A 27,480-nucleotide genomic window follows, 5' to 3' on the forward strand; every position below is an offset into this window, starting at 1 on the left:
TCCTAGCTTTCTTTAATATTCTCATACTTCAGTGAAGTTGTGATCTCATCAACAGCATGTAAAAATATTGCTTTAATATTATCTGACCTATCAAATCAGGGCAACTTCATTTTCCATTATGAAACATATATTACTGATATGTTTCATTCACCAACTTGTTATCTGTCTCTTTCACAACTTTTAGGCCTTTTAGGACTTCATTTTACTATTTGCTTAAATAAAAATACCTAAGTGATGCCCAGTAGGATTTTGCTGTATGAAAACATGGTGAGCAGCACATCACTGACTGGAGTGGGTAAGGTGGTAAGTAGTATAGAAGTGGGGGGTAAAAGGAAACTTGGTGTCATAGTGGTTGGGGAATGAGACCATCAAACTTAAAAAAAAAAAAAGGAACAGGTACTTAAAGGATGATGCCCAAAAAAGTGAATCAGAAAATGCTAACTTGATGCTCTTATCACTCACTTCCTGGTCATCTCTGCTGAAACATCAATTCTGTACCAGTAAGTCACTGAATACATATTAGAACAGAGGACATGGTACACCAGTTTTTAACTTAGAGAACCTGGGTTAGGCAAATCACATATCCCTCCTGGACCTCAATGTCCTTATATGGAAGAAAATGAGGGAATCTAAACATGAAGACAGAATTAGAAGTATATTGCCTAGATCCTAACTTCTTTTCTTGTCCTCAGAGGAAACCATTCCAAATCCATTTGACCTTTCCCTGCATATTCAGCACTTCAGGAAATTATTTTCTTCTAAGTATCATGTTTTAGTGTCATGGGAATTCCAAAGGTATCTTTCTTTTTCAAAGCCCTTGTCAATGTGCAATTAGTCTACGTTTTAATTCTTGTTTGTCTTCACATGTATTGGCGATGACCTTCCTTGCCCTGCTCTTCAGTTCTGCAAGCCTTCTTACTTTGACCTAACTGGTATCTCTTTGGTTGGCCCTATTTGCCTGATCCTTATTACTGGTGTTCTTAAGTCACTTCCTGTGACCTTTTCCTAGGACCTTGCTGTCTCAATTAGTCTCTCTCTTTTCATCTTCAATTTCCCTGCTTCTTAATTGGCTTTTTCTCTTTTACCTATAATATACATAAAATGCCCTGGTTCACGAAAGGAAAAAACAAACAAATAAACAAAAAAAATCCTTAGGTAAACCAAGAGATTCCTATATTATTTCTCTTTTTTATAACTGCTTGCTAGTGGCTTCTACCCAGTGACACTCCTGAAGCTGCTTTCTTAAAGATTACCAATCAACATATTCAGTTGCTTTTGATTCATCTTCGTTCTCCTTCAATTCAATTGAAATACCAAGATACTTCAAATAATTTCCTCTCTATGCTTCTATGACAGTTATTCTCTCTTGGGTCTCCTGCAACTTTCCTCATAAATCTATCTTCATTACTAGTTTGTCCTTTTTTTGGTGGGGTGTGTGTGTGTGGATGTATTCGAAGAGAAGTCATTGATTCTTCTTTAAACCTCACTCACCTAGAGAGCTTATCCATTTTCACAATGTTAAATCTCCTTGCTATGTGAATGATTCTCAGATTAGCATCTCTAGTCCTGATCACTTTGTGATTCTCTAGACCCATTATTTCCAGTGTATACATGCAATGGATACATTATGGTCAGAAACAGAACTAGGAGTCCTGCTGCTCAAAGAATAATAATCGTGATGCAACATAGGACACATTTTAAAGAATGAATTAATGTATGCAATGACAAAATTTTCTTAAAAAGATATATAACCTCCTTTTGTGAAATAATTTGTGTTATAGTTCAAAGTCTTCAATGAATACATGGGACATAATTTTAAAGACTCTTTTGAGTACACAAAGGCCTTGATTCAGCTCAGTTCATGATCACCTTGAACTTAGTAGGTCTAAAATGGAACTCTTCTCTTTTGTCTAGATTTATTATTTCATCATTGTGATAACTCTTCACAGATGCAGATGAGAAATTCATGTCTAATGTATAGATTTACAGAGTTGTCTGGGTCACATAGATAGTTAGAGGTGACACTGGAATCCAATGCTTCAAAATTTCAAATCCAGGCTTCTATCTATTACCATATCATATCTTTCTTCTTCTGGACCCTCCACCCTATAAAATTTCCCCTTCTGACTTTCTTAATTCTGACATTCTCTGACTTATTGATTAAAAACTGTTTCTGAAAAGATCTGAAAGATCTTAGACAAAATCTCATCAGAATTTAACCTTTGAAACCATTTTAAACAGAGTATGGCAAGATTTTGAAGATATAAACCACAGAAATGTTAACTACTGTTAACTCCCAAAAGTTGCTAATTTGCCTTATATTTTTGCTTGTTTAGAGTTGAGCTGTTTGGTTACTCATACAATTCTTCACTGAAATTTTGGTCAGAACAAGAGCAAGAAAAATTGATCTGTAATAATTTTTATTTTTTTGCATTTCCATGTGCATTCTTACTCTGATCCTAAGGGACTTCAGTTAACTCACCTTGACTTTGGGGCCACCTCCAGAAATTCTGGAGATGTAACTCATGATGTACTTGGCAGCTACAGTCTTTCCAGCACCACTTTCACCACTGAAGAGAGAAAAGCACACAGAAAACATCTATGAAGTGACTCATGACATAACACCAATAAGGAACTGATTAAAAATGTGTGAAATTGAATAGAGAAGTGAGAAACACTAGGGTTCTGCCAAACAAGTGGTTTCCATGAAAAACTTAATAATATATTTAATTGATGGGTAAAACCAAAACAATTCCATCTCTTCAAGGAGACTGAGAAAAGAAATGTCACCCCCATTAGATATATCTGCTATGAAATTCTGTACAGAAAAAGATACTTGCTTTGGAAGTGTGGGATTCATTGCCAATAGAACTGGTACCCTTGTGAATCTTTCTTTTCTTTCTTTCTTTTTTGGCAAGTGAATGAAAATAAACAAATGATTAAGCTTAATTTTTTTTTTTTAAAGGATAGAAAAAATATCAGATTTCAAGCCATTTGCCTGGAACTGATGTAGGCTTTCTTATTTTAGGCATTCCAAAATTAAATGATGAGGCAATATTAATCACATCCTGAACAACAAAGAACTGCCTTCCTGTTCTTCAGTTTTATGGCATGTACAGCTTTGTGTGTGTGTGTGTGTGTGTGTGTGTGTGTGTGTGTGTGTGTGAGAGAGAGAGAGAGAGAGAGAGAGAGAGAGAGAGAGAGAGAGAGAGAAAGAGAGAGATTGACAGCATTCTATTTTTCACAATTCTATCCTTCCTATATAATAATGACATCAGTACAGTACATGCTGAAATCAAGTCAGATATGTATTCTTCCTACCGCTGGCCACAGAGGTAACATAGTAAATGAGGTCAGGATATAAGGACCTCAGTGACTTAGGTTTAGACCCAAACTTTATTTGGAAACGTTGGTTTGCTCCGTGCTTATAAATAGAGTTTGAGGTTTTTGTTTGGGAAAGGAGAACAGGACCTATTCTCTTTCAAAGGTTTTCACATGGAGCTTCTTGTTACTACCTCCAGACATATTAGCAGGAAAACTGGAATAACAACAGTAACAATCACCATTATCACCTCAACAACAACTGTTAGTGATTGCTCTATCACTTTGTTCTTGTTCAGTCGTGTCCAACTCTTCATGACCCTGTTTGGGTTTTCTTGGCAAAGATACTTGAAGTGGTCTGCCATCTCTTTCTCTTGCTCATTTTACAGATGAGGAGCTGAGGCAAAAAGGGAAGTAAACTGCCTAGAATCACATATCTAATAAGAGTTTGAGGCCAGATTTGAACTCAGGAAAATGAGTTTTCCTAACTCCAGGCATGATACTCTAAAACACTGTACCACCCAGCTACCCTATATACATACATATGTACACATATAAAGGGTATTTTCAACATATTTTTCATTTAAGGCTTCATGGAGTATTTTATCTTTTCCCCAATTATATGTACAAACAATTTTTAACACATTTTAAAAAAAGCTTTGGGTTCTAAATTTTATCCTTCCCTCCTTCTCCTCCCTGAGATGAGAGCAATCTGATACAGGCTGCACATGTGCAGTCATATAAACATATTTTCATATTATTTTGTATAAAAAAACTTGAATCATGGAAATAAAGTAAAAATTAGTATATTTCTGTCTGAGTTTAGAAGCCACCAGTTCTTTCTTGAGAGATAGATAGAACTCTATTTCATTATGAGTCCTTTGAGTGAACGTTTATTAAGCACCTACTGTATCTAGCTGCTGTGCTCAGTGCTACAGATAAAATTAGAAACAAAAGACAGTTCCTGCCCTGTAGAAAAGACAAGAAAAAAGAAAGGGAAAAAAAGATATATGATAATTTTATTACATTATTTTAATAGCAAGTTGTATAGACTAGGTTTGAAGTTTTATGTACAATCATCTTATTATACTAAGTCATGAAAATGCTTGTTTTATTTCATAAGTTAGAAAATAAAAACAAACCCTGATAGCATTGCTCCCTATCCTTATGACTGAAGCATTTTCTCCTTTCCTGAAAGCAAATGAAAACAATCACAATGGAAGGGAAAATAACTGATTTTATACATTAAGTAAGGGCTTCTGGTCTAGAATTAAGACCTCTAAATGTTTAGCAATTTGTTGTGTCTTTCAGTAGCTTCAGTGGAATAGAAATTGTCTAGACATTGATTCGAATTGTCATTACGGGTTTCAATTTACATACACTTTTAAAGAGTATTATTGATTTGAACCGGTAATTTGCTCACAATATTGTACAATGATGGAATGTTACAATTATCTGAATTGTATAGTAAGTATATGGAACCATAATTATACCTGGTGCTCTCTTTGGTAAAGTCAACTGCTTTTCTTCTCTTGGGGATAGCACCAATGAAAGATTAAAGCAAAGTAACAGGGAACGGAACATAAAATGATTAACCAATGTCTCAAGAGATTTCAGCACCATCAGCTATGCTTATGGTTACAAACAATGTGAACTCCCTTTTTCTAACTTAGTTTTCATAAAAAAAAAACTATTCTAAGAGTTTATTTTCTTTATGTTTAGAAAACCAGCTGCTAAAATGCTTTGAGACACTTTCGAACAAAAACTCTCAGAGATTTCATACAAAATGTCAGTTTAAATAGAAGCATAATTTAACATTTCCGTACACAATCGTTACAGAAATTGGAACATGTGGTATAAATTCAACAAGAAATGGGAAGAGTGTCTTACAAAACATAAACTACTTATGACAGTAATTTAATTATTACCTCCAAGGACATTTTTTTTGGTAGCCAGGTACAAGGTCATTCAGCACCAAAGAGCAATTAAATGATTTCAATACATTTCTACCTCTGCTATCAAATTCAAATTCATGACACCACACAAAACATTTCTTCCAGTGGAAAACTACAGACTCTTCAGGGCCAAGTTCATCTAAGATAAGAAATATCTCCCCTACCTTCCTCTGCCCCCAAGTATTTTCAATACAGGCTTTATATTACAATGCTTTTAATTTTTATAATATTTGTTCCTTTTCTTTAAATATAGTACAAATGTGCTCCTTTATTTTTTGGTAAGAGTAAAAACTTTTTCTACTTAGCTGGGAAACACTATTCAGTTAGTCAGCCAATAAGCACTCAATACAAAGTTCGCATTGTGTTAAGTGTATATAAATTGAAACTCAGTAAAGGAATACAAATACAAGCAAAAAAGATAATTCCTGACCTCTGGGAGCTTATTTTCTAATGGAGAAAGCAGCAGATAAAAGGAAGCTGGAGAGAGGGAGGGAGTAGCTAAAGGGCACAGAAGATAGAACACAGAACTTGAGGTCAGAAAGACTCATCTTGCTGAGTTAAAATCTGGCCTCAGCTGTATGACCCTGGGAAAGTAATTTTAACTCTATTGGCTTCGTTTCCACCATCTACATAGTGAACTGGAGAAGAAAATGGGAAATCACTGCAGTGTCTTTATTTAAAAAGTCCCAAAGGGGTCACATAGAATAGGATAAAACTGAAATGATTGAACAACAACAATAAGGGAGAGAAGAGAAGGTACCCAACAAAGGGACACAAAGGAGGAGATCAGAGGAATATTATAGACTGGCTTGAGTGTCCTCCTTAAACGGAGGTTCTGGGAGGAATCATTCAATCAGGGAAAGGGGCTTCAGATGCAGAGGATACACTTCAGAGGTATGAATTCCAGTCTAGTGAAGAGATTTCTGGTGCATGATGGAGTAGTGCAGATTCAAGAATCTATAAAAACTCAATTAATAAATCACATAGAATTTTATAGAGTAGAGTCACAGCAAAGACTTGAAGCTGGAAGAATCTTAGAAATCACCTTACCTGCCTCCTTCCCCACATTTTAAAGAATAAGATAAACATTTGTTATTGTTCTTCAGTTTTTTCAGTCACGTCTAACCCTCGGTGACCCTAACTAGAGTTTTCTTAGCAAAGATACTAGTAGTTTGGTTTGCCATTTCCTTCTCAGTTCATTATGTAGATGAAGAAACTTAGATAAAAGGATTAAGTGACTTGCCCTGGGTCATACAGCTAGTGAGTGTCTTTAGTCAGATTTGAACGCACAAAGATAAGTCTTTTTCTATTCAATGTACCACCTAGCTATCAGAGAATTAAAATCTGAAATCACCAAAATGTTTTGTGAATTAGCCAAGAAATGAGATGCAAAACTAGGATTTGAACACAGGTCCTGGGACTCCAAGTTCTTTCTTTTGCATCACAGTTTCCAGAAATCAGAGGCTGCTTGATATCAAAATTGGCTTTTTTTTTTTTTAATAGTGAGGAATTTCTCAAGTAAGAAAAGAATCAAGTTAATGAAAAATAAAGGAGGCTGCAAATTACGAGGTTATACAAGGCCAAAACATTGCTGTAATTGATCATTAGTCAGGAAGAAAATGTAATAAATAATGCCATCAAACAAGGGAAGATTTGAAAGTTGACCTTGCTGAAGCAATCACAAATGTGAGGAGGATTTGGTGATCCTCATTGGCAAATGACTCTCATTAATTGGAATCAAAATCTTAAGGACTCCAATCCTTTCCGCATCTTTATGCAAGCACATCCCTTTAGTAATCTCATTTTGCCAAAAATATTTGCTATCACAAACAAAATCGGAAATAACAAATAATAGCCTTGCACCAAGATGATCACAAGACAAGATAATCTCCAGAGAATGAGAAGCCACATCAAAGAACTGTTCTGGCCAACCCAGCATCACTCACAACTCAGTTCATGCAGTCCCTTCTTGGCAGAGATACAGTATCTGAAGGGAAGATGTTTATTTTTTTTCTTCAAAACATCTTTTCTTTTCTTTTCTTTTTTTTATTACAGCTTTTTATTTACAAGATATATGCATGGGTAATTTTTCAGCATTGACAACTGCAAAACCTTTTTTTCTAATTTTACCCCTCCTCCCCCCATCCCCTCCTTTAGATGGCAGGTAGATCAATACATGTTAAATATGCAAAACATCTTTTCTAGTCATTTTGGAGGGAATGAGAAAGGAGATAAACAAAACCCAAACCTTGAAATTGGCAATTAAAATGTAATTATTATGTGTCTATATTGGCAATGAATTTAAATGCTTCATCTTCCATCTCTGTACCTGTTTACAGGTTGGCCTCTCATGATTAGAATATATTCCCTTCTTATGCCATCTCTTGGATTCCCTGTCCTTCTTCAAGAACAGCCCAGGTGGTGTTTATGGGAAGTCTTTCCTGATCCTATTCATACTGGACAGACTGCTGGACTTATGAGGCAGAAACACTTAAAATTTGAAACCTGCCTATTAACTATATGTGACCTTGGGAGGGCACCTAGATGGCACAGGCGGCAGAACAACAGGCCTGTAGTCAAATCTGGCTTCAGACACTTACTAGCTATGTGACCCTGGGCAAATCATTTAATCCTATTTGCCTCAGTTTCCTTATTTATAAGATGAGCTGAAGAAGAAAATGGCAAAATACTCTAGTAAATTTGCCAAGAGACCCCCCCAGATGGAGTCATGAAGAGACAGATTGAACAATAACATTAACTTGGACAAATCTCTCTATAAAAGAGAAATGAAGAATGCTTAGTACAAAATGAGAGATAATAACAGCAATAACAATAATAGATAGCATTTATATAATGATTTAAGATTTTCAAAGAGCTTGACAAATATTACCTCCTTTGGTCCTCACAACCAACCTGTAAGACTTATATTACTAATACCACCTTTTTACAGAAGAAGGAAACTGAGGCTGAGACTTGTTCAAGTTCACATAATTAGTAAGTATATGAGGTCAGATTTTAACTCAGGTCTTCCATATTCTACGTCCTATACTCTAACCATTTTGTCCTTTAATGTTAGCTAAATTATTAATCATTCTATCATTATTGCTTCCTTCTCTTCGAAACTTCATATAAATACACAAATATATCCTATATCTCCTAGTCAAATTCATTCATTTATCTAACAAAAATTTACTAAAATTTAAATTTGTTGTGGAAAGGGATCTTTTGTCACTACTATTAAGTACAGTGGATTGCATATAATGGCTTTTGCTGAATTAGGTTGGCAAAATGTAATTACATGAATGATGACCACAATTTTATTTCCAGCATTTTGAGGACTATGTTGCACAAAATTTTGCCTCTTCCAAAATTGCAAATAAATCTATATTTAAATCATATTGTCAAACAGGAAAGCCCAACCATTTGGTCTGCAAAGAAAATGGACAGCATAGACATCTTTCTAGGCAGTATTTGTGGGCACTTAGTAAAACTCCAACAGCATCAAGAACAGTTAAATTATGCATGTGGCCCAGTCAAACCCTGCCTCCACTCAGCAGTCTGTTTGAATCAGATAATTAACCAAGCTCTCTGTTTTCAGTCAAAAGTGAACCAGTTTCCACATTCCTGTTCAAAGAGTTAATAATTTATCACATGGAACTCAAAATTTAAAAAAGAAAAGAATGCCAAAAAACCTTTTTTTTGGGGGGGAAAAAGAAAGGCCAATATGAAAACAAGTTTTGCATGATTTCATATGTATAATTGATATCATATTGCTTGCCTTCTCAGTGAGTGGGGGAGGGATAAAATTTGGAATTCCAAATTCACAAAGAAAAGAATTCTAAAATTTTAAAAAATAATAATTTCCATGGCTTACAGTCAAATTTGGGACATTTCCCCTCAGATGCAAAGCTTTACTCAGAAATGACTAATTAAATGGTTTTAGAAAAAGCTTACCAAAGCTAAAACAATAAAAATACCCTCCCAACTCATCCTTCCTCCTCTGTGTCCTGGTGCTCAAAAGAAGTTGCAAAATGATTGAATCTAGATAAAATTGTCATATATATTAGTGACTGAATTTTGCTTCAGCTTCAACCAAACAACATTTTACTGACAAGATCTTATAAATGCAAAATGAATAAATGATTATTGAACTTAAGTAAATGAAGAAATAATTTTTAAGTTTATGGAAAATTACAAGGTAATATGGGAAAACATTCCCAGTTTTTTACAAAGAGAAGTGCCCTTGGTTTCATTGAAATCGCAGTATCAAATTGCCTCCTGGAAGTGAACGTGAAAGTTGCCATTTTCTTCTATAAAGATGGTGCTTTGAGGTATAAGATGCTATCTTGTACTACTGCCTCCTGCTTATACAGTTGATCAATGAGACAAAAAATTACTGCTTTTTTTTCCCTGCGAGAACTAAATTTCAAATGAGAGTGATATAGTTTGACCTGTTTTGAGTACTAGTTTTGAATTATAGTAGCTGGGTGACTACTAGGATGACAATAATAATATTAAAAAAATGTTGACCTTAAACTTTATGAAATGACTACTATATCTTCTAAAGACTCTGCACTTGATATCACTGAGAAGCCATTATTGTGCAGTGGAGAGAAGCCTGGACTTTGCAGTTAGGTAACTCTCACATGCAAAGATTGTCTTTAAGCCTCAGTTTATCTATAAAATGGGTATAATACTGACAATACCCCTCACACAGAGTTGTATTTAGAATCAAATGAGATGAGTATAAAAAGCTTTGTAAAATGTAAGATGATATATAAATTTTAGTTACATTATTACAAAGATTAAATGAAATATAATCCCTGTCCTCAGGGAAATTACAGTCTGATAAAGAGATAGGATAAGCAATAGCAGCAATAGTTTTCACATTGTTCTTTCTGGAGTGTGTGTGTGTGTGTGTGTGTGTGTGCACACGAAGACTGACAGAACCACTTGTGCCTCTTGTCTCTCCCCTTCACTCCTAATATCACCAAAAATGCTTCTCTTCTCCATCATACACTAGGCACATGTAGGAACCTTTACCTTGCACACTTCTTGTAGATAATTTTCTAAAAATCTCTATTAAAAAAAAATATATCCAAGAAAGATTTCCAACAGCAAAAGGTGAAAAAACAAACAAACCCCTCAGTTGCATAATAGTTAAAGACTTTCATTGGTTTTCTTTATGAAAAATGTGTGCTTTCTTTGGAAGATGAGTCTAAACACCTGTGCATCCAAGACCTTCAACAATTTTGCCACACTCTGTCTCCTTATTCCAATCCTATCTCCCTATCTATTTAACCCAATCTCTCCTACTAATCAATTAATCAAATGTTAAGTACCTATTAGATTCTGCAGCACCATGTTACCATCTGTGGGACATATCAAAGTAGTACAAGACATAATCTCTCCTTGCAAGAAGCTCGTAACAGTATTTCCCAACAAAAGCCTTCTGCTGCTCCAATCAGTCCTACGTCTTCTTGAAAGTGACATGGTGATCCTATGTGCCAAACTTGTGTCCAGGCTAGCCTTTTCCTGCCTTCCCTCAATCCCCCAAAGTTTAGCTGATACACCCATTCTGTTGCTTACATGGCTATTACCTCCCAATCACTTTCTCTTCCCTTACTATATAATGAAACCATTTCTGAAAAACAAAACAAATCAACACCATGGCTGTGCCAGACAATGTGTCTCATTTTGTACTTATATAGTCCATTGAGGCTCTCGCAGGGGTGAGAGGCAATCTTCACCATAGACTCTGGCTATTCTCCCAATGCTCTCCTTCCTAGTTGACTAGGACTACCCACATTCCACCCTTGATGGTTCTCTTCCTTAAGATCCATCCTGAGTAGTTTAGCCTACATTTATCTCCCCTTCTCAGAAATCTTATAATCATATACTTTATAGTACATCAGGGACCCTTGTATAAAGATTATAGAGGTTTATATTTATTATAGCTTTACTTATATCATTTTGGGACATAGTTATAATTTATTTGATACTGAGTTCTTGGTTCGGACCACAACCCCCCAATTACAACACTGTTTCCAAGGGCAAAATATAATCCATTTAACCACATGGTTTCTAAGAGTGCATTGTGGCAAGAAGCAACGACTGCAAGTGTATGGAAATCTGGCAGCGCTCTACTCACACCTGTTCCTCAGTGGATGAGGGCTATGGGGAATTGCATGCCAAGGAGACTAGCTGCCAGGAGACTAATGCAGAAGTGTTATGGGAATGGAGCCATGTCCCAACCTCATGGTAGTTTGGTGTCTTACTATATTTTCCCTCTTCTCTTACTATTGGAACTCTTTCTTGTATATCATAAAGACCCAACATTGGAATCTTCTTTCCTGATCTCTTTGCCTTCTTTGAAAGCTCTGCTAAAATTCTACCTTTTACAAGAAGTCTTTTCAGGGTCCCCCCTCAAAGCTAGCACCTTTGGTATCATCTCCAATTTATCTTGTAAACATAGTTATTTTCATGTTATTGTTATTTCCCCATTTAGACTGTCAGCTCCTTGAGGACAGGTTATTTTTGCCTGTGTTCATATTCTCAGCACAAGACTTGATGCTTGATAAATGCTATGTTGATTCACTCTCAGTAATGTTTAGACTATCGAGAAGTAAGTCTTTAACTTTTGGGCAAACAGCCATTTTCCAAATGATTCTTGTAACAATCACACCTGCCATTTACACAGAAAGCCTTTGATTTCAAGTTCTGGGCCAACATCTTATTAAATCGGCCAACACTGCCCTACAACTAATGCCAGATAGCAGGAACGCCATTAGATCATGGGGAAAACAGGGAGAGAGAGCTTAATGAAGGGATTTCAGTTAGAACTTAAGACAAGGAGAAATAATGGAAGTACACTTGACTTTCAATTGAAGATGCTATATCATTGCTTTAGAATTGGAAGAAAGGCCTATGGAGGTCACTAAGTCTGTACTCTTCATTTCTTAGAGAGGGAAAAAGACACCCAGAGAAAGAAAATTATTTCCCAATATTACAACAGATTATTGTTGGTTGATGCAGAAATCTTATGAATCCATAGCATTTATCATTTCAAACTATAATAACTGTTTCCTAGGGAGAGAGGCGTATGCCATCCCTTCTTCCCTTTCCCCCATATTCAATCTCACTTAGCAGATAAAAAGTAAGGCAAAATTGGATTTTGGCAGCTCCTAGTGTGACCACCCAATCAACCCCAGTCTTCAAGAAACAGACCTCTCTATTCTGCGTCCAAACATGGTAGCATGGAAATGGCCCTGAGAAGCAACAGCTTTTTAATTCTTGGATTAATTCATTGGAACACCTGGTTAACAGCTGGCAGGAAGCATGATCTTGATTGAACAGAAGCAGCTCCAGTTCACGCCTGTTGAAAGCACTTAAAGCCTTATATTATTACACACATTAGGCTCTGAAAGCATATGCTCTTAGTGTGCAGAGCTAATAGTTATTCATATAAATAAGCATTTAGTTTTTCAGATACATAAGAACTTGGTTAATATAGAGACCTATGAATCACTCCTGAGTAATCTTTGGAAAAACATAATTCTGACCATATTACTTCTCTGTTCAAAACATATCAGTGACTCTTCATTACCCTTCAGAGAAATTCCAAATCTTCCACAATCTAGTTTCAGCCTCCCTTTCCAGCTTTACTTCTCCTTAGGGACTGCATGCAATCTAGCCAAACTGAGTTACTTACTATTTCCTAAACATGTTCCATGTTGTCCTGCCTTCCTGTCTTTGTTCATTCTATTCCCAACTGAAACAGATCTGTTGTTGGGTCCAGCTTCTTCCTATGTGATATCCCCCAATTCACACAGAGGTAGAATTTTGAGACCAGATCCTCTGACTTCAGAAGTTGTCTTTTTCTACTGTACAACACCACTTCCTGATCATTATTCCCCATTCCTGCCAGTCAAAATTCTACCAAAGGCCCAATTCAAATAGCATCTTTCATAGGTTCATAGGATTGTACATTTAGAACTGGAAGAGAGCTTAGAGGTCAAAGTTTAATCATCTCATTTTTATCGATCAAGAAACTGAGACTTATAGGAGTTAATTTATTTTTGCTGCTTGTTTTAGCTGCAGGTTCAGAGGAAAAGAAAAGTGTGTAGGAGAGAGACTTTATTAATAAAACTCATCCCCATGACTAACTTCATTCTCTCTTCCTCAAACTTGTCTTGACTTCCTTTCTGACTAGTAGCCTGTGAACTCCTTTAGTTAATGGGCACGACAGAGACTCTCTTCTACAACTCAATTTAGTTATTCCCCCCCCCCCCGCCCCGAGGCTGGGGTTAAGTGACTTGCCCAGGGTCACTCAGCTAGGAAGTGTCAAGTGTCTGAGATCACATTTGAACTCGGGTCCTCCTGAATTCAGGGCTGGTGCTCTATCCACTGCGCCACCTAGCTGCCCCTCAATTTAGTTATGATTGGAAAGCCTTTTGGGAAGGAAAATCAGATAGGACAATCAATTTCATTGCTTACTTCTGAAAGTTTTAAAAATTCAGTATATTAATAAGATTCTTTTCTCTTTTATTTTTGTTCATTCGTTTTAATTATTATCCTCTAACCCATGTCTCAAAGTCATAGCCCTTGCCCTTCCTGCTACTGACTAACTTAAGAAGTGTTAGGAAAAAAGAATAATGAAATGGGAAGTAAGAGAGGGCAAGCAGAGAAGTTCAACTGTAATTCTCTCATACAATTCAAAGCACACCAGGAATATTCACACTAATAAGAGACAAAATTCTATTATGGAAAGAAAGAGAAAAAGGCTCTGGTTGACATGCCAAAAGGAAAAAAAAAAGCTTGGCTAGAAATATTCTTACATAGAAGTTAAACGTCTATGTATTCCCTTCTAAACTAAAGGGAAGTTGAAGGTGAGCAAGGAAATTCTCATTTCCAAGGGCAGCTGCTTTACTATTTTAGTGCAAAACATGGCAGGAAGGCCTTTCCTTCTACTGATTAAAGTAATCTTGGGTTGCATCATGGGACTTGAAGCCAAGAGTCAGTTTTTATTTTTTTTAGCCATGTGGGACAAATAGCAATACTGCAGAAGCTACTTTTATACTAGTTATTGCTGCTTTTAGGAAGCTAAGATAAGATGAAAATAGCCAGCGGACTTTGGACTCAACCACGTGAACAGGCTTGTGGCACTGCCTGCTGACATGAAAGTACCACTGATTGACAAGGATCAACAAATAGCCCAATGGGCAACATGCCCGTGGACAAGATCATGCAATTAAGTGAGTGTTGTAGACATCAACTTTGCTTGTATTCCTTCTGGAGAAAGCATTTGGCATGGTTTAGTAGGGAGCTTTGCCAGACAGTCCCAGGAATGGAATTTATGAATATCATACCTGATGATGACACATTGGTTTTCTCTATCAATGATCATATTTCTATACATATTGTCAGCAAGCGCATAGATATGGGGCGGATTTTCATACTGTGCCTGCAGAGGAAGAAAAGGGAAAGGCATCCATGATACATCAATCATAAAAGCAGATTTTAAACATTTGACAGAACCAGAGACACTAGTAATTTGTCCTAAGGACATGTGGTCAAACAGAACAAAAAAAAAAATAATTACTGTGGAAACATTCCTTTCTCCTCTCCTTTCTAGAGCACACCTTTATTCAGGTCAGGTTCTTGCAATTGCAAGTTGTTTGGTCGCTCAATGAAAGGTCAGAATCTGACAGCTCTTTGTCAACAGGAGTTCCACATACATTTAAAAGTGGAATTTGACTCAAGGCATTTCTTTTTTTGAAAACTGAATGGCAGGAATACCTAATAGGCAGATGTGATTCAGCTCTAGACATGACCATAGTCTTCAGATATTCTAACACCACACCCTGCCACTTAATGCCACACCTTGGTGAGAGCTGCCCATTAGTACTGCCCACCTATGGCCTTTGGGCTGAACTAAATTGAAAACTAAGCTGTTCATGAGAGCCAGCACATAGAATTTTGACTTAATTGCCACCTGAACTCTAGTGCTCTAATTTTCTTGAAGACAGGAATTGAGAACACTTCAGGCCTTGAAGGAGACATGAGGTAGGGGAGGTGAGGTGGGAGTTAGGTGGAAGAGGTGGGGCTTTCTATGAGGAAGAGGGGGTGGTAGTCTGAGGAAACAAACTGGTTTGACCTGTTTGGTTTATCTCTAGTGGATAACTAACAAACAGGACTCAATTGTTTTGTTCCTTCCAGTTTCAAGGGACCTCTTTGTTAGTTTTCAAAATAGAAGTAACTCAGTTCTCTGTAACCAACCAAATTCTCCTTTTCACACCGACTTCCATCCAGTTTTTGAAACTATCCCTGCCCCATCTCTAGTTCCAAAAAGAAACAATACTCCTACTTAATCACAAACTCGCTTTGAATCACAAACTCTTAAATCCAGGTCAAGGAAGGAGATTTGGACTAAAAGTCAGGAGATCTAGGTCACCAGCTTTGTCAAGGCCCACAAATCCCTCAGATCCTGTCCTCAGCAGTAAAAAGTGGATAACAATCTCTGTTCATTTCTCAGGATAATAGTGAGATTTAAATAAAATAATCAAGATTAAAATGTTGTAAAAAAGACAAAGTGAACAGTGTATGTGTTAGTTTGTACTAATGATTTCTTAACTCAAGGGAACTCCCTTTGCTGATGGAGATGGCTGGCTACTTACAGTAATTTGGTCTTAACAGAGTTTGCCTGAGACACTGAATTGCCCAGGATCACAGTCATAAGGGCAGAATTTTTAAAGCCAGCCCTCTTTAGACTGCTGAGGTCCTCTGAGACCTGGTTTGGTTCTGGCTCTGAGTGGAAAGCTCAGTACTTCTACTACAATGATGAATCTCTGTAGATTATCTTTTTTATTTTTACAAGATCAGAATCAATGAAAGTTCTAGAGCTTCTGGAACAAAGGAGGAACAAAAAGGAGAAAAGGAAAAAGAAAAAAAGGTAGGGATGGGAAAGAAGAAAACAAGCAGGTCTAAGGGGGAAAAGAAAAAGTAACCAAGGAATAAAATACATCCCCACTCCAGACTATGTCATTATACACATTTATACACTTGCATCTAGGAAAAAAAAAAATATCCTTTGTATATGATATAGGAAAATAGAAACATTTACATACAGCCCAATTCTAATCAGAAATGGCAAGAGTACTTTTTTTGTAATTAATTTGGAATTGTGTAATAATAGTATTATTAGTATTATAATCTAATAATAGCATTATTAGATTATAGGATCTAAGCCTTTTTTTAAGTGAGGAAAAGGGAATAAAATCTGAATAGAAAAAAAATATCTAAACCAAATGTCAAATTCCACTGAGCTTCTTCAGTTTCTGGAGGCAAGATGGTACAAAAAGAACTCCAAATTTGGAGTTGGAAGGCCTGAGGTCTGACTGCACCTCTGCTACTACTACCTCTGGGTGACTTTAGGCAAGTTCCAAAATCCTAATCAGAAAATATGAAGAAACTCTACCTGATGACCCCTGACATTCTTTCTTTCTTAAATCCATTAATACCATGTAAAACTACAGCCAAATTAGACAGTCCTATGTTTTTTGCTTCTCATACTGTGGAAAACATAGATTTATGATCAAACACTGTCCCATAATTGAATTATCCAAGGTAAGGTGATACGCAGGAATGTATTTATGTAAGGTGAATATACATATAATTTTAAGGAAAAGAACATCTATATTATAAAGCTCAGAATATTATGGTCATTTACAGAATGTTACTTACAGCTCCTTGGTACATTTCAATTTCCTTGTCTCCAAAGTATGGCATCTGTTTAAAAGGGTTGACAGAAATTAATACAGATCCAATATATGTCTGTATTTACATTTAGTTAAGGTCCATAATTATGAAATCTTTAAAGTGAATGCTCTTCCACCCTAAGAACATTATTGATCCAACTTAGAGTTATTTATTCTTCCTATTTATTGAACACTTTTTCTTCTTGAAAAATGTATGTGAAAAATTGAACAGCTGAACTTAGTATCAAAGAATCAAAGATTTAGATTTAGAAGGAATGCTTGAAAGCATCAAGTCTGACCATAAAGATGAGTAACCTCAAGTTAGAAATTAAGTGATTTACCCCAAGGTCACATAGATAATAAGAATCTAAGTCAGGATTTGAATTCAAGTCTTTCTGACTCAAAGCCAAGTACTCTAAACACCATATCACTAAAGACTCTGGAAGTTAGCAAAGGTGGGTTCTAGAACTCTGCCATTCACTAGGCTTAAATTTACAAATAACAATTTTATTTATTTTATCTGTCTTTTATTTTTATTTTATCTTACTCTCTTTAACTTTATAAAATCAGTAAAATTGGATTATGGGAAAATGTTTTGTAAATTGTAAAATATTATACCATCTCAGATAAAAATAACTTGAGACAAAAGAAAGTCAATTATTTCATGATTAATAATACTTTAAAGCTATTAGGCAACATCCTTAATGTCCATTCATGCCCCCTAACATGGCAGTCCATATTTATTGCTAAGCTTTTGTCAATTCCCTTGGGCAAGTCAAATGTCCTGTCTACCTCTCTACCTCTTATTAGCAAAATACTTGATGACCTTATATTAGTTAGGAATATTTACTGCTTTAAGGTTTGCAAGATGCATTACCTTCACAACAACCCTAAGAAGCAGGAATTAGTATTCCCCTTTAGGATGAAGAAACTGAAGCTGAGAGATTAGGTTAAATAACTTCCTTATCAAAGGTCACGTGGCTAGTGTAGGACCATTTTTTGAATTTAGATTCCCCCGATTCTTGGTCCAATAGCATACAATCATTATTGTAGTTCAGTTTTTTCAGTTATCTTTGACTTCATGACCCCACTTAGAATTTGCTTGGCAAAGATATTGGAGTGGGGTATGCCATTTCCTTCTCCAGCTCCTTTTAGAGATGAGGAAACTTAGGCAAACAGGGTAAGTGACTTGGTCTGGATTACAAAGCCAAGTATCTGAGGCCAGATGTGAATTCTTACTTCCTGAGAGTCTTCCCACTCCAAGCCTGGTACTTTAGCCATCTAGTTGCCCCCTAAACACCGAACGGGGGTTAATTAGGGCTTAAGAACATAAACACACCCCCAACCCCCAAATATGTGCCTATCCTCAAGGAATTTTAATTCTAATGAGGGAGAGAAAATAAAATACATGTAAAGATAGCACAAAATATATATAAAGATAATATCTTAAATCACTCTTCATTAACTCAGATTGAAATGAGGATGGTCAAGCATCCAGAAACTGACCATTAGACATTCCAATGATGAATAGATAGATGGATGGATAGATAAGACAGATAGATATAGACACCTATATCTAATTATATGCAAGGGCAAGATTATTACTCTGAAATTCTCACAAGACAGAATTTGGTTAGTAGCTTATATAGTCTCTACACAATTCAGACTAATAAATGGGTGCAGTGGAAATGTGCAGATTTAACAGGGATGAGTTAAAAATCCCACCTCCTCTATTTACTACTTATATAAACTAGGATAAATGTTTTTATCTCTTTAGACTCAGTTTCCACATGAATTAAGTGATAATCATTAATATTCCTTCCAGATCAAAATCTCTGATTCTATGAATATGGGTTATTCTGGTGTTAACTGCCAAGTTAGTAACCAGAATGATTTAACAATAAAGATAGCAGTAGACAGAAAAGGATAAGTGGGTCTATCATGCCTATTGGCCTAAGCTTTAAGTTGTTTTTTCCCTCCCCAGGATAAAAAGTCAGTCAATAAGCATTATAAGCCATGTAGCTGCCCAGGGTTGGTGCATTCAGATGTGCAAAACACAGAAGAAACAAATACAAAAAATACAAATAGAAAAACAAACAAACAAAAAGATAAAGTTCTTTTCAAAGAGGAACTTACAATCTAATAGAAGACTGTACTCACAAAGTACAATGTAGGGAGGGAAGAGAAGAGTTGAATGCAAGAAGTCTGCAATGGTAGTAAGAAGTTAGGCTGTGGGGGCCTTGAATGCCAAAGAGACGTTTACATTTGATCCTGGAGGTGAGAAGGAACCATGAGTTTACAGAATGGAGGATAAATACAGTAAATATTAGACTTTACAAAGATTAATTTGACAATGGAGAGAGAGATGTAGCCAAGGAGACTCACAAGAAAATTATTGCAATAGTTCAAGTGTGAGATACTAAAAGACTGCACCAGGATGGTGGCAGTGGCAAAGGAAAGAAGAAATTGTATATGAAAGATGCAATGATAGCAAAATAGCCAAAACTTGGCAACAGGGCAAATTTTGGGAATGGAATGAGAAAAGCAAAGTAGAAATCAAAGATAACCATCAATATAATCCAATCACTCCCAGCTCCTACTACATAATTCAGGTGGTCCTTCAGAAAGATCCAGATAATTGCTTCAACCCACTGGTTAACCTTTACCCATATAGGTGTGGCCTAAAAGTGTAATTTTCAAAATGTGTTTTTCTGTGACACAAGGTACACCATGCCAAATAAAATTTTTCACTGGAAAAAGAGTGTGTCATCTAATCCTCTCATTTTACAAATAGGCAAATTAAGAATGGCTAGAAGGAATGGGCTATAGAAGAATGAGTCCTGGATTCAGAACCAAAAACAATATGAACTCAGCACTTGCTCTGTTAGCTGAGTTATTTTGGGCATTTCACCTTTTGATTCTACTTTGGGAAATGAGTTAATAATATTTGCATTATTCAGTTTCCAAAGTTTTGAAGAAAGAGTCCAGTAAACTGCCCAAAAAACTCTATTTGGATGTAGACTATTGGTATTCCAGATAATAACCCTACATAAGTGAAATGCCTAAAGAAGATATGACATAGTTCAGTGAATTGAGCACCCAGTTGGGACTCAGGAAAACCTGTGTTCAACTCCAGCCTCACACTTGGCTGTGTGACCTTGGGCAAGTCCCTTAAGCTATTTACCAGCCCTGGAGAAGGAAATGGCAAACCCAAAGAAAATGTCAAATAGGATCATCATGACTGGACAACAAGGAAGACACAAAATGTGGTGGCTACCCAGGTTTTCTGATTCAGTCTTCCTACATCTCATTGCCTCCCTCAAATCTAGAACAGGAATGAGAAAACAAATTATAATTTTTTTTTTCAGTAAAAATCATTTTGTTGAGTTCTTTGGTGCTTCATTGAGTTCATCTTAATCCAGACTTTTGGAAACCCAGAACCTTTCCTTCTCAGAATTAAATCTTCTCTCTCTTCTGCTTGTATTGGTGTGTCCCTATTGATACATGTTGTTCTCTTCATTAGATTGTCAATCTGGAGGGCTGGGACTGTTTCTGTTCTTTTTGCTATCTCTAGGGTTTATCACAGTGACTGGAATTTAGTAAATTTATGTTAATTGGTTAATTATAAAAAAGTAATGTCACACAGGAAAAAGTTCTTAAGATGGTTGTTGTTGGGTCGTTTCAGTCACATCTCCCTCTTCATGACTCTGTGACCCCATTTGGAGTTTTCTTGGCAAACATACGCAGTGGTTTGCCATTCCTTTCTCCAGCTCATTTTGTAGATGAAGAAACTGAAGTAAACAGCATTAAATGACTTGCCTTGGATCACACAACTAGTAAGTGTCTGAGACAATTTGAACCCAGGAAGATGGATCTTCTTGATTCCAACACCAGTGCTCTATTTTGCCACCTAGCTGCCTCAAGACAGGGTTGGTGCATTCCATTACTATTAGCTTTGTGACTTTGGGCCTTTGTTTCCTTATTTATGGGGCAGCTAAGTGGTACACTGAATATAATATTGGGTCTTAGAGTCAGAAAGACCTGACACCTCCTAGTTGTATGACTCTGGGCAAATCATTCATCCTGTTGGCCTCAGTTTCCTCATCTGTAAAATGAGCTGGAAAAGGAAATGACAAATGACTCCAGTGTCTGCCAAGAAGACCAAATTGGATCTCAGAGAATTAGACACGACTGAAATGACTGCACAACATTACTAACTATAGTCTGACTCCCTGACACTGGCTGTCTTCCATGTTTTTAATACCCTCTTGTTTCCTTGGATTTCTTAAAGTCTCAGCTAAAGTCCCATTTTCGGCAAGAAACCTGTCCTCATCACCTTCAAGAGTAATGTCTTCCCTCTGAGATTAATGCCAATTTATTTGTCTGTTTCCTGTATGTGCATTGCTGCCTGGTGTCTCTCCCATAAGATTGTGAACTCCTTGAGGGCAAGGTGATTTCTGTTTTCTTTGTATTGTCAACACAGTGCCCAGCATAAAGTACAGATTAAGTGTTTCTTGACCTGACCTAAGCTTCATTTGTAAATATTTCAAGGTGCTAAATATAACTTGGGGTTGGTCAAGTGCAAAAATAGCCTTGAAGGAAAGAAGTGCCGAATATATAACACTGAGTGACTTTCACAGTAACTGGTGTTTGCAGCCAAGAAGCTAGACATTAAGTCATTCCAAGCATGTCCAGAGAAAGCCAGACAAGTTCAGTCTGGGGAAGGGGATAAGCTGCAATATTTCTCTCAGAGAAAGCAGAATTTAAATTTTAAAAAAAGTGACCATTTTCCAAGGAAACAAATATGGAGGATAGAGCATGCTTTTGTGAACATTAACAGCTGAAATGTTGGCTTTTGTTAGTAAACAAAGTAAGTATTTTCCTGGTCAACCCGACTTTGATGTAGCCCAAAGAAATGGCCATTCAGAAGGGAAGCATTAACAAATGATTGATTCAAATGCTGATCTTTAATAATTTAAAAAAAAAAAATGTCCTAGAAGAGGGGCTGCAGAAAGCAGCTTCAGAATTTAATGTGAAATCTAATACTTTAACAAGAAAGGAAAAAAGAAAAGAAAAAGAGGAGAGGAAGAGAAGAAAGGAAGAAAGGAAGGAAGGAAGGAAGGAAGGAAGGAAGGAAGGAAGGAAGCAAGGAAGGAAGGAAAGAAGGAAGGAAGGAAGGAAGGAAGGAAGGAAGGAAGGAAGGAAGGAAGGAAGGAAGGAAGGAAGGAAGGAAGGAAGGAAGGAAGGGAGGGAGGAGAAAAAACACTATTGCTTAAACTTATTTTAATATAATGCTGCTCTATGATTTCTATGATATCTATTACCCTAAGAGAAAAGGGAGTAAAAGCCTTTATGTGAGGAAGATATATGCTGCCAAACTTGGTATTATTTTATAGACATCTATGGAAGTTATTAGGATAATATAGACTAAGAAGATCTGAATCCAACATCTATTTATTAGCTATGTAATCCTGGTCAAGTCATTTAACTTCTGAGCTCTGTTTCCTCATCTGTAACTTGGTAAACCTTGAAATGCTGTAGAAACAGAAATTATTTTTATTTTCAGAAAGGATGAAAAATATTTTATGTTGAATGGTTCCTAATTTCTATAGATGTTAATCAAATGAATGAAAAAGATGAGCTTCATGTTTGTCAAAGCAAGTGGTAACTGATGAAAATTCCTTAAGGTCCATGAGTAGCTGCATGCAATCAGGATAGGATGAGGAAGGCTTCTAGAGCCCTATAGAGAATTCAAGGGAGAACAAAGATGGAAGTCACATAGGCAGGTTAGCATGGATGGCTTGTGTTCTGTAGCTTTTAGAGGGATTAGAGGAAACTAGATTTTAAAGCTGAAAGGAAGCTCAGAGGCAATCTTCTCATTTTAGAAATAATTGTTTAGTCATTATTCAGGTATGTCAGCCTCTCCATGAATGGTTCTTATATTTTTAATAGTTTTATTGTATTTTAAAATGTAAAAACTGTTCTTTGCTCAAAGGGATGTAAAACCACAGGCAATGAGGCAAGTGTAGCCTAAGGAAAGACCACATTGAGGCAATTAAAGATATAAATTTAACATAAGTTTACATTTCTATTATACTTTAAGGTTGGAAAATGCTTTGTGTATCTAATTTAAACTTGACAAGAGCCCTGTGAATATGGAGGGGGAAATATGATTTGAACTCAAGAAGATGAATCTTCCTACAGATCCTCAGTTCTCTCTGATGTATTACCTAGCAGCCCATACAAACTCTTTGAAATTCATAGTGTAACTAATATATTCACTGCTAGAGTCATTGTTAGAATATTCTGGGAAATGACAAAAAAAATTGTATAGAAAAAAAAAAGCCAAGTTGTTCAATGATATTTGACTGAAATGAAAATTTTTTTGTGGTAGTAAAAAACTAGAAAGAAAACGGGTATCGTCTGGTTGGAGAATGGTTTATCATGCTACATAAATGTAATGGAATATTCTTATCCTGCAAAAAACTCTAACTATGAAGAATTCAAAGAAATGAGAAGAATATGAACTGATACAAGGTGAATTAGGAGACAAATACAATGAATATAGCAATGTATATAAAAGGAACAATAAAATAAAACTGAATATTATATAATTAAATGGCCAATCTTGGTCCCACATAGAGATAATCATATAGTTCATTTTATTGGACAAATGGAGAACTATGGAGAATGTTGCACACATTGTGTGGGTTGATTTTAACTACTTTTTCTTTGTGACAGGGAAGGATCATTGGAGTGGGGGTAGGGTAGGAAGAGAGGAAGGAGGAAAAATGTATCTGAAAATGATTATGACACAAAATCCAAAATGAATCAGTATAATTCCCCCCTAAATGTCAATAATGCTCAAAAAACTCATTCCCTTTTTCATTGAGAATTTAACTCTAACATGGATACACACTGGTGAATACATTCTTAGTCAGCAGAAACTTAGGCAATTAAAATCAAGTTGCATACTTTAGCCCACAGAAATGAATCACGGTTTCCATCCTGCTGTGTAAACTCAAAGAGAATGTCATGATAAACAATCCATCAGGAAATATTTATTGAGAGTTCACAAATTTTAAGGCACTGTGCCAGAAGTTATGGTGGAGGGTAGAAGAGGCCGTGAAATACAAAGATAAATAATACCAGCCCCTAACTTCAAGAAACTTATGATCTCCTTGGGGGAGATAATTACTGTTGGGAAAGGAGGTGCTACCCCAGTTTCCTTCTCACTATAAGGTTAACCATCACTGTGGCTACTGCAGGAGACTGTGGGGGTTCGGGGGGAGCCACATATCCTGTCATCCAGTATTCCCTTTTGCTGAGCTATCCATAATTGTAGCTGACATACTGCTTTTATAGCTGTTCTGAGAATTTAACCACGAGGGATATATGAGAAAATGTATTCCCATTTCCAAACAGCTGATTTGCAAATGTTCTTTCAGGATACAACACAGAAATACAGGCAAAATTGTAGGGAGACCATTGTGTAAGTGGCCAGTAATGGTAATATAAACAGGCAAATTTCAGTTTTTTGGGAAAAAGAAAATCAAGTGGGGGAGCCAAGATAGCAGAGAGAAGCCATTAAGTTGCTTGAGCTCTCTCCCCAGTTTTCCTTGGAAACATTAATTCAAGCCTCTAAATGGATTCTGGAGTGAAAGAAACCACCAAAGGAGTGAAACAATACTCCAGTTTAAAATAGTTTAGAAGGACTTCAGGAAAGGTCTATCTTACTTGGATAAAAGGGAAGCACAGTCCAGTGAAGATGGTGTCTGAGCAAGCCAGTGGGAAGTTCTTAGCTACAGCACAAATCAGCCCCTTGATCCTGGCTCAGCAGGCCAGCGGTGCAGCAGGCCAGCTGTGAGGCCTCTAGCCCCAGAACAGAAAGCAACCTGTGAGCCCCAGAACCCTGGCACAGCCCTTCCATACCAGGTCACTCCAGGATGGAAACCCAGTGATCAAGTCCTAAATCCCAGCATAAGAAGCTTGAGACAGTGCTCCTTGTTCTCCAGGAGCAGAGCTTGACTTTAAAAGTCATGAAATGGGCTAAAAATGACAAAGAAACAGAAAAGAGCTCTGACCGCAGAAAAAAGCAAATCAAGACCTAAGCTTGGTAACACCTAGGAAAGAGTCAGGGTGAAATTAAGGACTGATTATTAATAGGTCACTTTAAGTTTTTAAAGATCATAGAACCACAGATTAAGAGCTAGAACGACCTTCATAATTTTTCAGATGAAGAAACTGGGAGGGAGGGGACTTGTCCAAGATCACACAAGAACTAAATTAAATTAAAATTCAGGCCCTCTGATTCATCAGATCCATAGCATCATAAAAGAATGAGGTTCACAGAAGATGCAGTGGGAAGAGAGGGCAGCAGATAGTGACTACAAAATTTACCATGGATTCACCTTTGACAGGACACTGATGTTCCCAACTGGTGTCCCACATGATCTGGTTGTCTAGAGCAGACAGTTCATCCCTCATCCTGGGGCAAGTGGAATCTTGTGACATCCAGATGGTAGCCAGGTGGGACAAATTAGTGTAGTGAAGTGGGATTGGGGGTTGGGAGGGTAGCCTCTCAGATCTGGCTTTAGGAAGGGATGACCCTAGGGGAAAGGAATTGTACCAGCCTGGATGCTGGAGCACATCTGGGATCCAGCCCCAATCCCAGGATGCTAGCTGCAGCTAGTCATCCATCATAATGAAGGTAATCCAAGTTTGTATTGAAATTCCACATTGCTTTTGCAAAAATTTTTAAAAGTTGCCTTTGGCATGCCCAAAGTGAAATACAAAGAAAGACAAGAATTTTAGGTATTCCTTGGAATACATTTGCTGCTGAGGTTTCCTTAAGCATAAGAATGCGGAAAAATTGGCATTTTTTTTTTTTTGGTATGGAATAATTTTTGAAAAACTAACCCCCCAAAAATTCCATGCAAATCTGTCTTTTAAAATGTACATATTTGTTCTTGAACTTAAAATATATATATATATCTCTGTTAATTCCTTGAAAATTTTTTTTCCAAACCTGGAAGGGTATTAACAATATGTTATGTCTGTCTATTAGGCAGAAGAAACTCTTTCTGTCCTGGTTCCAATATTTTTTTCTCTGCTAGCAGCACTAGGAGAGGGGAATCTGAATGCTCCTTCATGGGAACATTAGGAAAGCCCATGACATCTCTGACATAATTCTAGATTAAAACCAGCTGAGATCAGTGCTGAAAACAAAGCCTTTGTAAGCTCTAGGCCAAAGCTTTTTGAACTGTGGGTCATGACCCCAAATGGGGATGTGTAACTGAATGTTCGGGTTGTGAAATTATAATTTATTATAAGTAAAAATTTAATTTGTATATTTATGTTATATACCTATATTCCCAGGGTTGTGTAAAAATTTCTCGGGCAAAAAGAGGTTGTGAATGGAAAAAGTTTAAGGAGCCCTTAAAATTGATTGCTTTTACTCCCACACCCCAACTTTGAAAAGTGAATTTCTTGTGTTTCTTTAAAAAGCTATGAAGCAGAGTAGAAAGTGCCCTGGATTTGCAGTCAGAAAAATCTGGATTAAGATCCTGCCTCCTTTGTTCATTAACTGTGGCCAAGTCACTTAAATCCACTGATTCTTGGTTTCTTCATTTATAAAACGAGGGGATCTGAGGTCTGTACCAACTCTACAGCTATGACCTTGAATTATATCATATACCAAATATTAACAGGAGTATTGTGGTAGCCAAAAACTAAAAACAAAGTGGACAAATGGACTGAGACTGAAAAAAATTGCTAAAAGGAAACCTTAAGTCTAAATCACTGAAAAACCAGTGAAGGTCTTTGAGAACAGATAATGAAACACTCCTTCTTCATGGCAGAAAGGCAGAGGACCACCAGGACATGATATTGTACATACATTGGGAAATGTGATCATTGAATTGAAGGTTTTTACTTAATTGCTATTCTTTGTCAAAAGAGATGTTAAGAGAAAGGGGAGGAATTATTTCAAGATAAAGGACATAATAAAATGTATATTTTAAAGAAAATATTAGTTTCTTGAGCACTATTGTGCATAAAATATTTGAATCTTAACATTATACATGTGACTTGACATCACAAAAGTGCCATGCAGGGTAAAATTTCTGTCATTAAAATTAAATGAATTATTAAAAACATTTTATAAGCTTGCTTATGCAACTGGTCCTATCACTTCTTGGTAAACAGAAGGAGAAAAAAGGAAGCAGTGTTAGATCTATCTATTCTAAAATATATTCTTGGAGTCAAAGATCGGTGCAGTCTCTGTCTGCACCCATGAAATTAAAATATGCTTGTTCCTTGGAAGGAAATCTATGGCAAATCTGGACAGCACATTAAAAATCAGAGACATGCTGCTGATAAAGGTCTGGACAGTCAAAGCTATAATTTTTCCAGTAAATGTATATGGCTGTGACAGTTGGGCTATAAGG

The 27,480-nt window shown here is 36.5% G+C and overlaps 1 protein-coding gene across 2 annotated transcripts in view; it reads right to left on the bottom strand.

Moving 5' to 3' along the window:
• The window catches only part of MYO1E (myosin IE), a 223,413-nt gene that overhangs the window by 116,551 nt on the left and 79,382 nt on the right, over positions 1-27,480 (bottom strand). For both annotated transcript variants that reach the window (XM_074294635.1, XM_074294637.1), the window contains exons 3-5: positions 17,019-17,108; positions 14,645-14,739; positions 2,483-2,570 (exon numbers count right to left, since the gene is read on the bottom strand). In XM_074294635.1, coding sequence (XP_074150736.1) covers positions 2,483-2,570; positions 14,645-14,739; positions 17,019-17,108 — 273 coding nt within the window. The remainder of the gene's footprint in view (positions 1-2,482; positions 2,571-14,644; positions 14,740-17,018; positions 17,109-27,480) is intronic.

The sequence above is a fragment of the Sminthopsis crassicaudata genome, chromosome 2 (assembly GCF_048593235.1).
Source record: "Sminthopsis crassicaudata isolate SCR6 chromosome 2, ASM4859323v1, whole genome shotgun sequence".
Classification (NCBI taxonomy): Eukaryota; Metazoa; Chordata; class Mammalia; order Dasyuromorphia; family Dasyuridae; genus Sminthopsis; species Sminthopsis crassicaudata.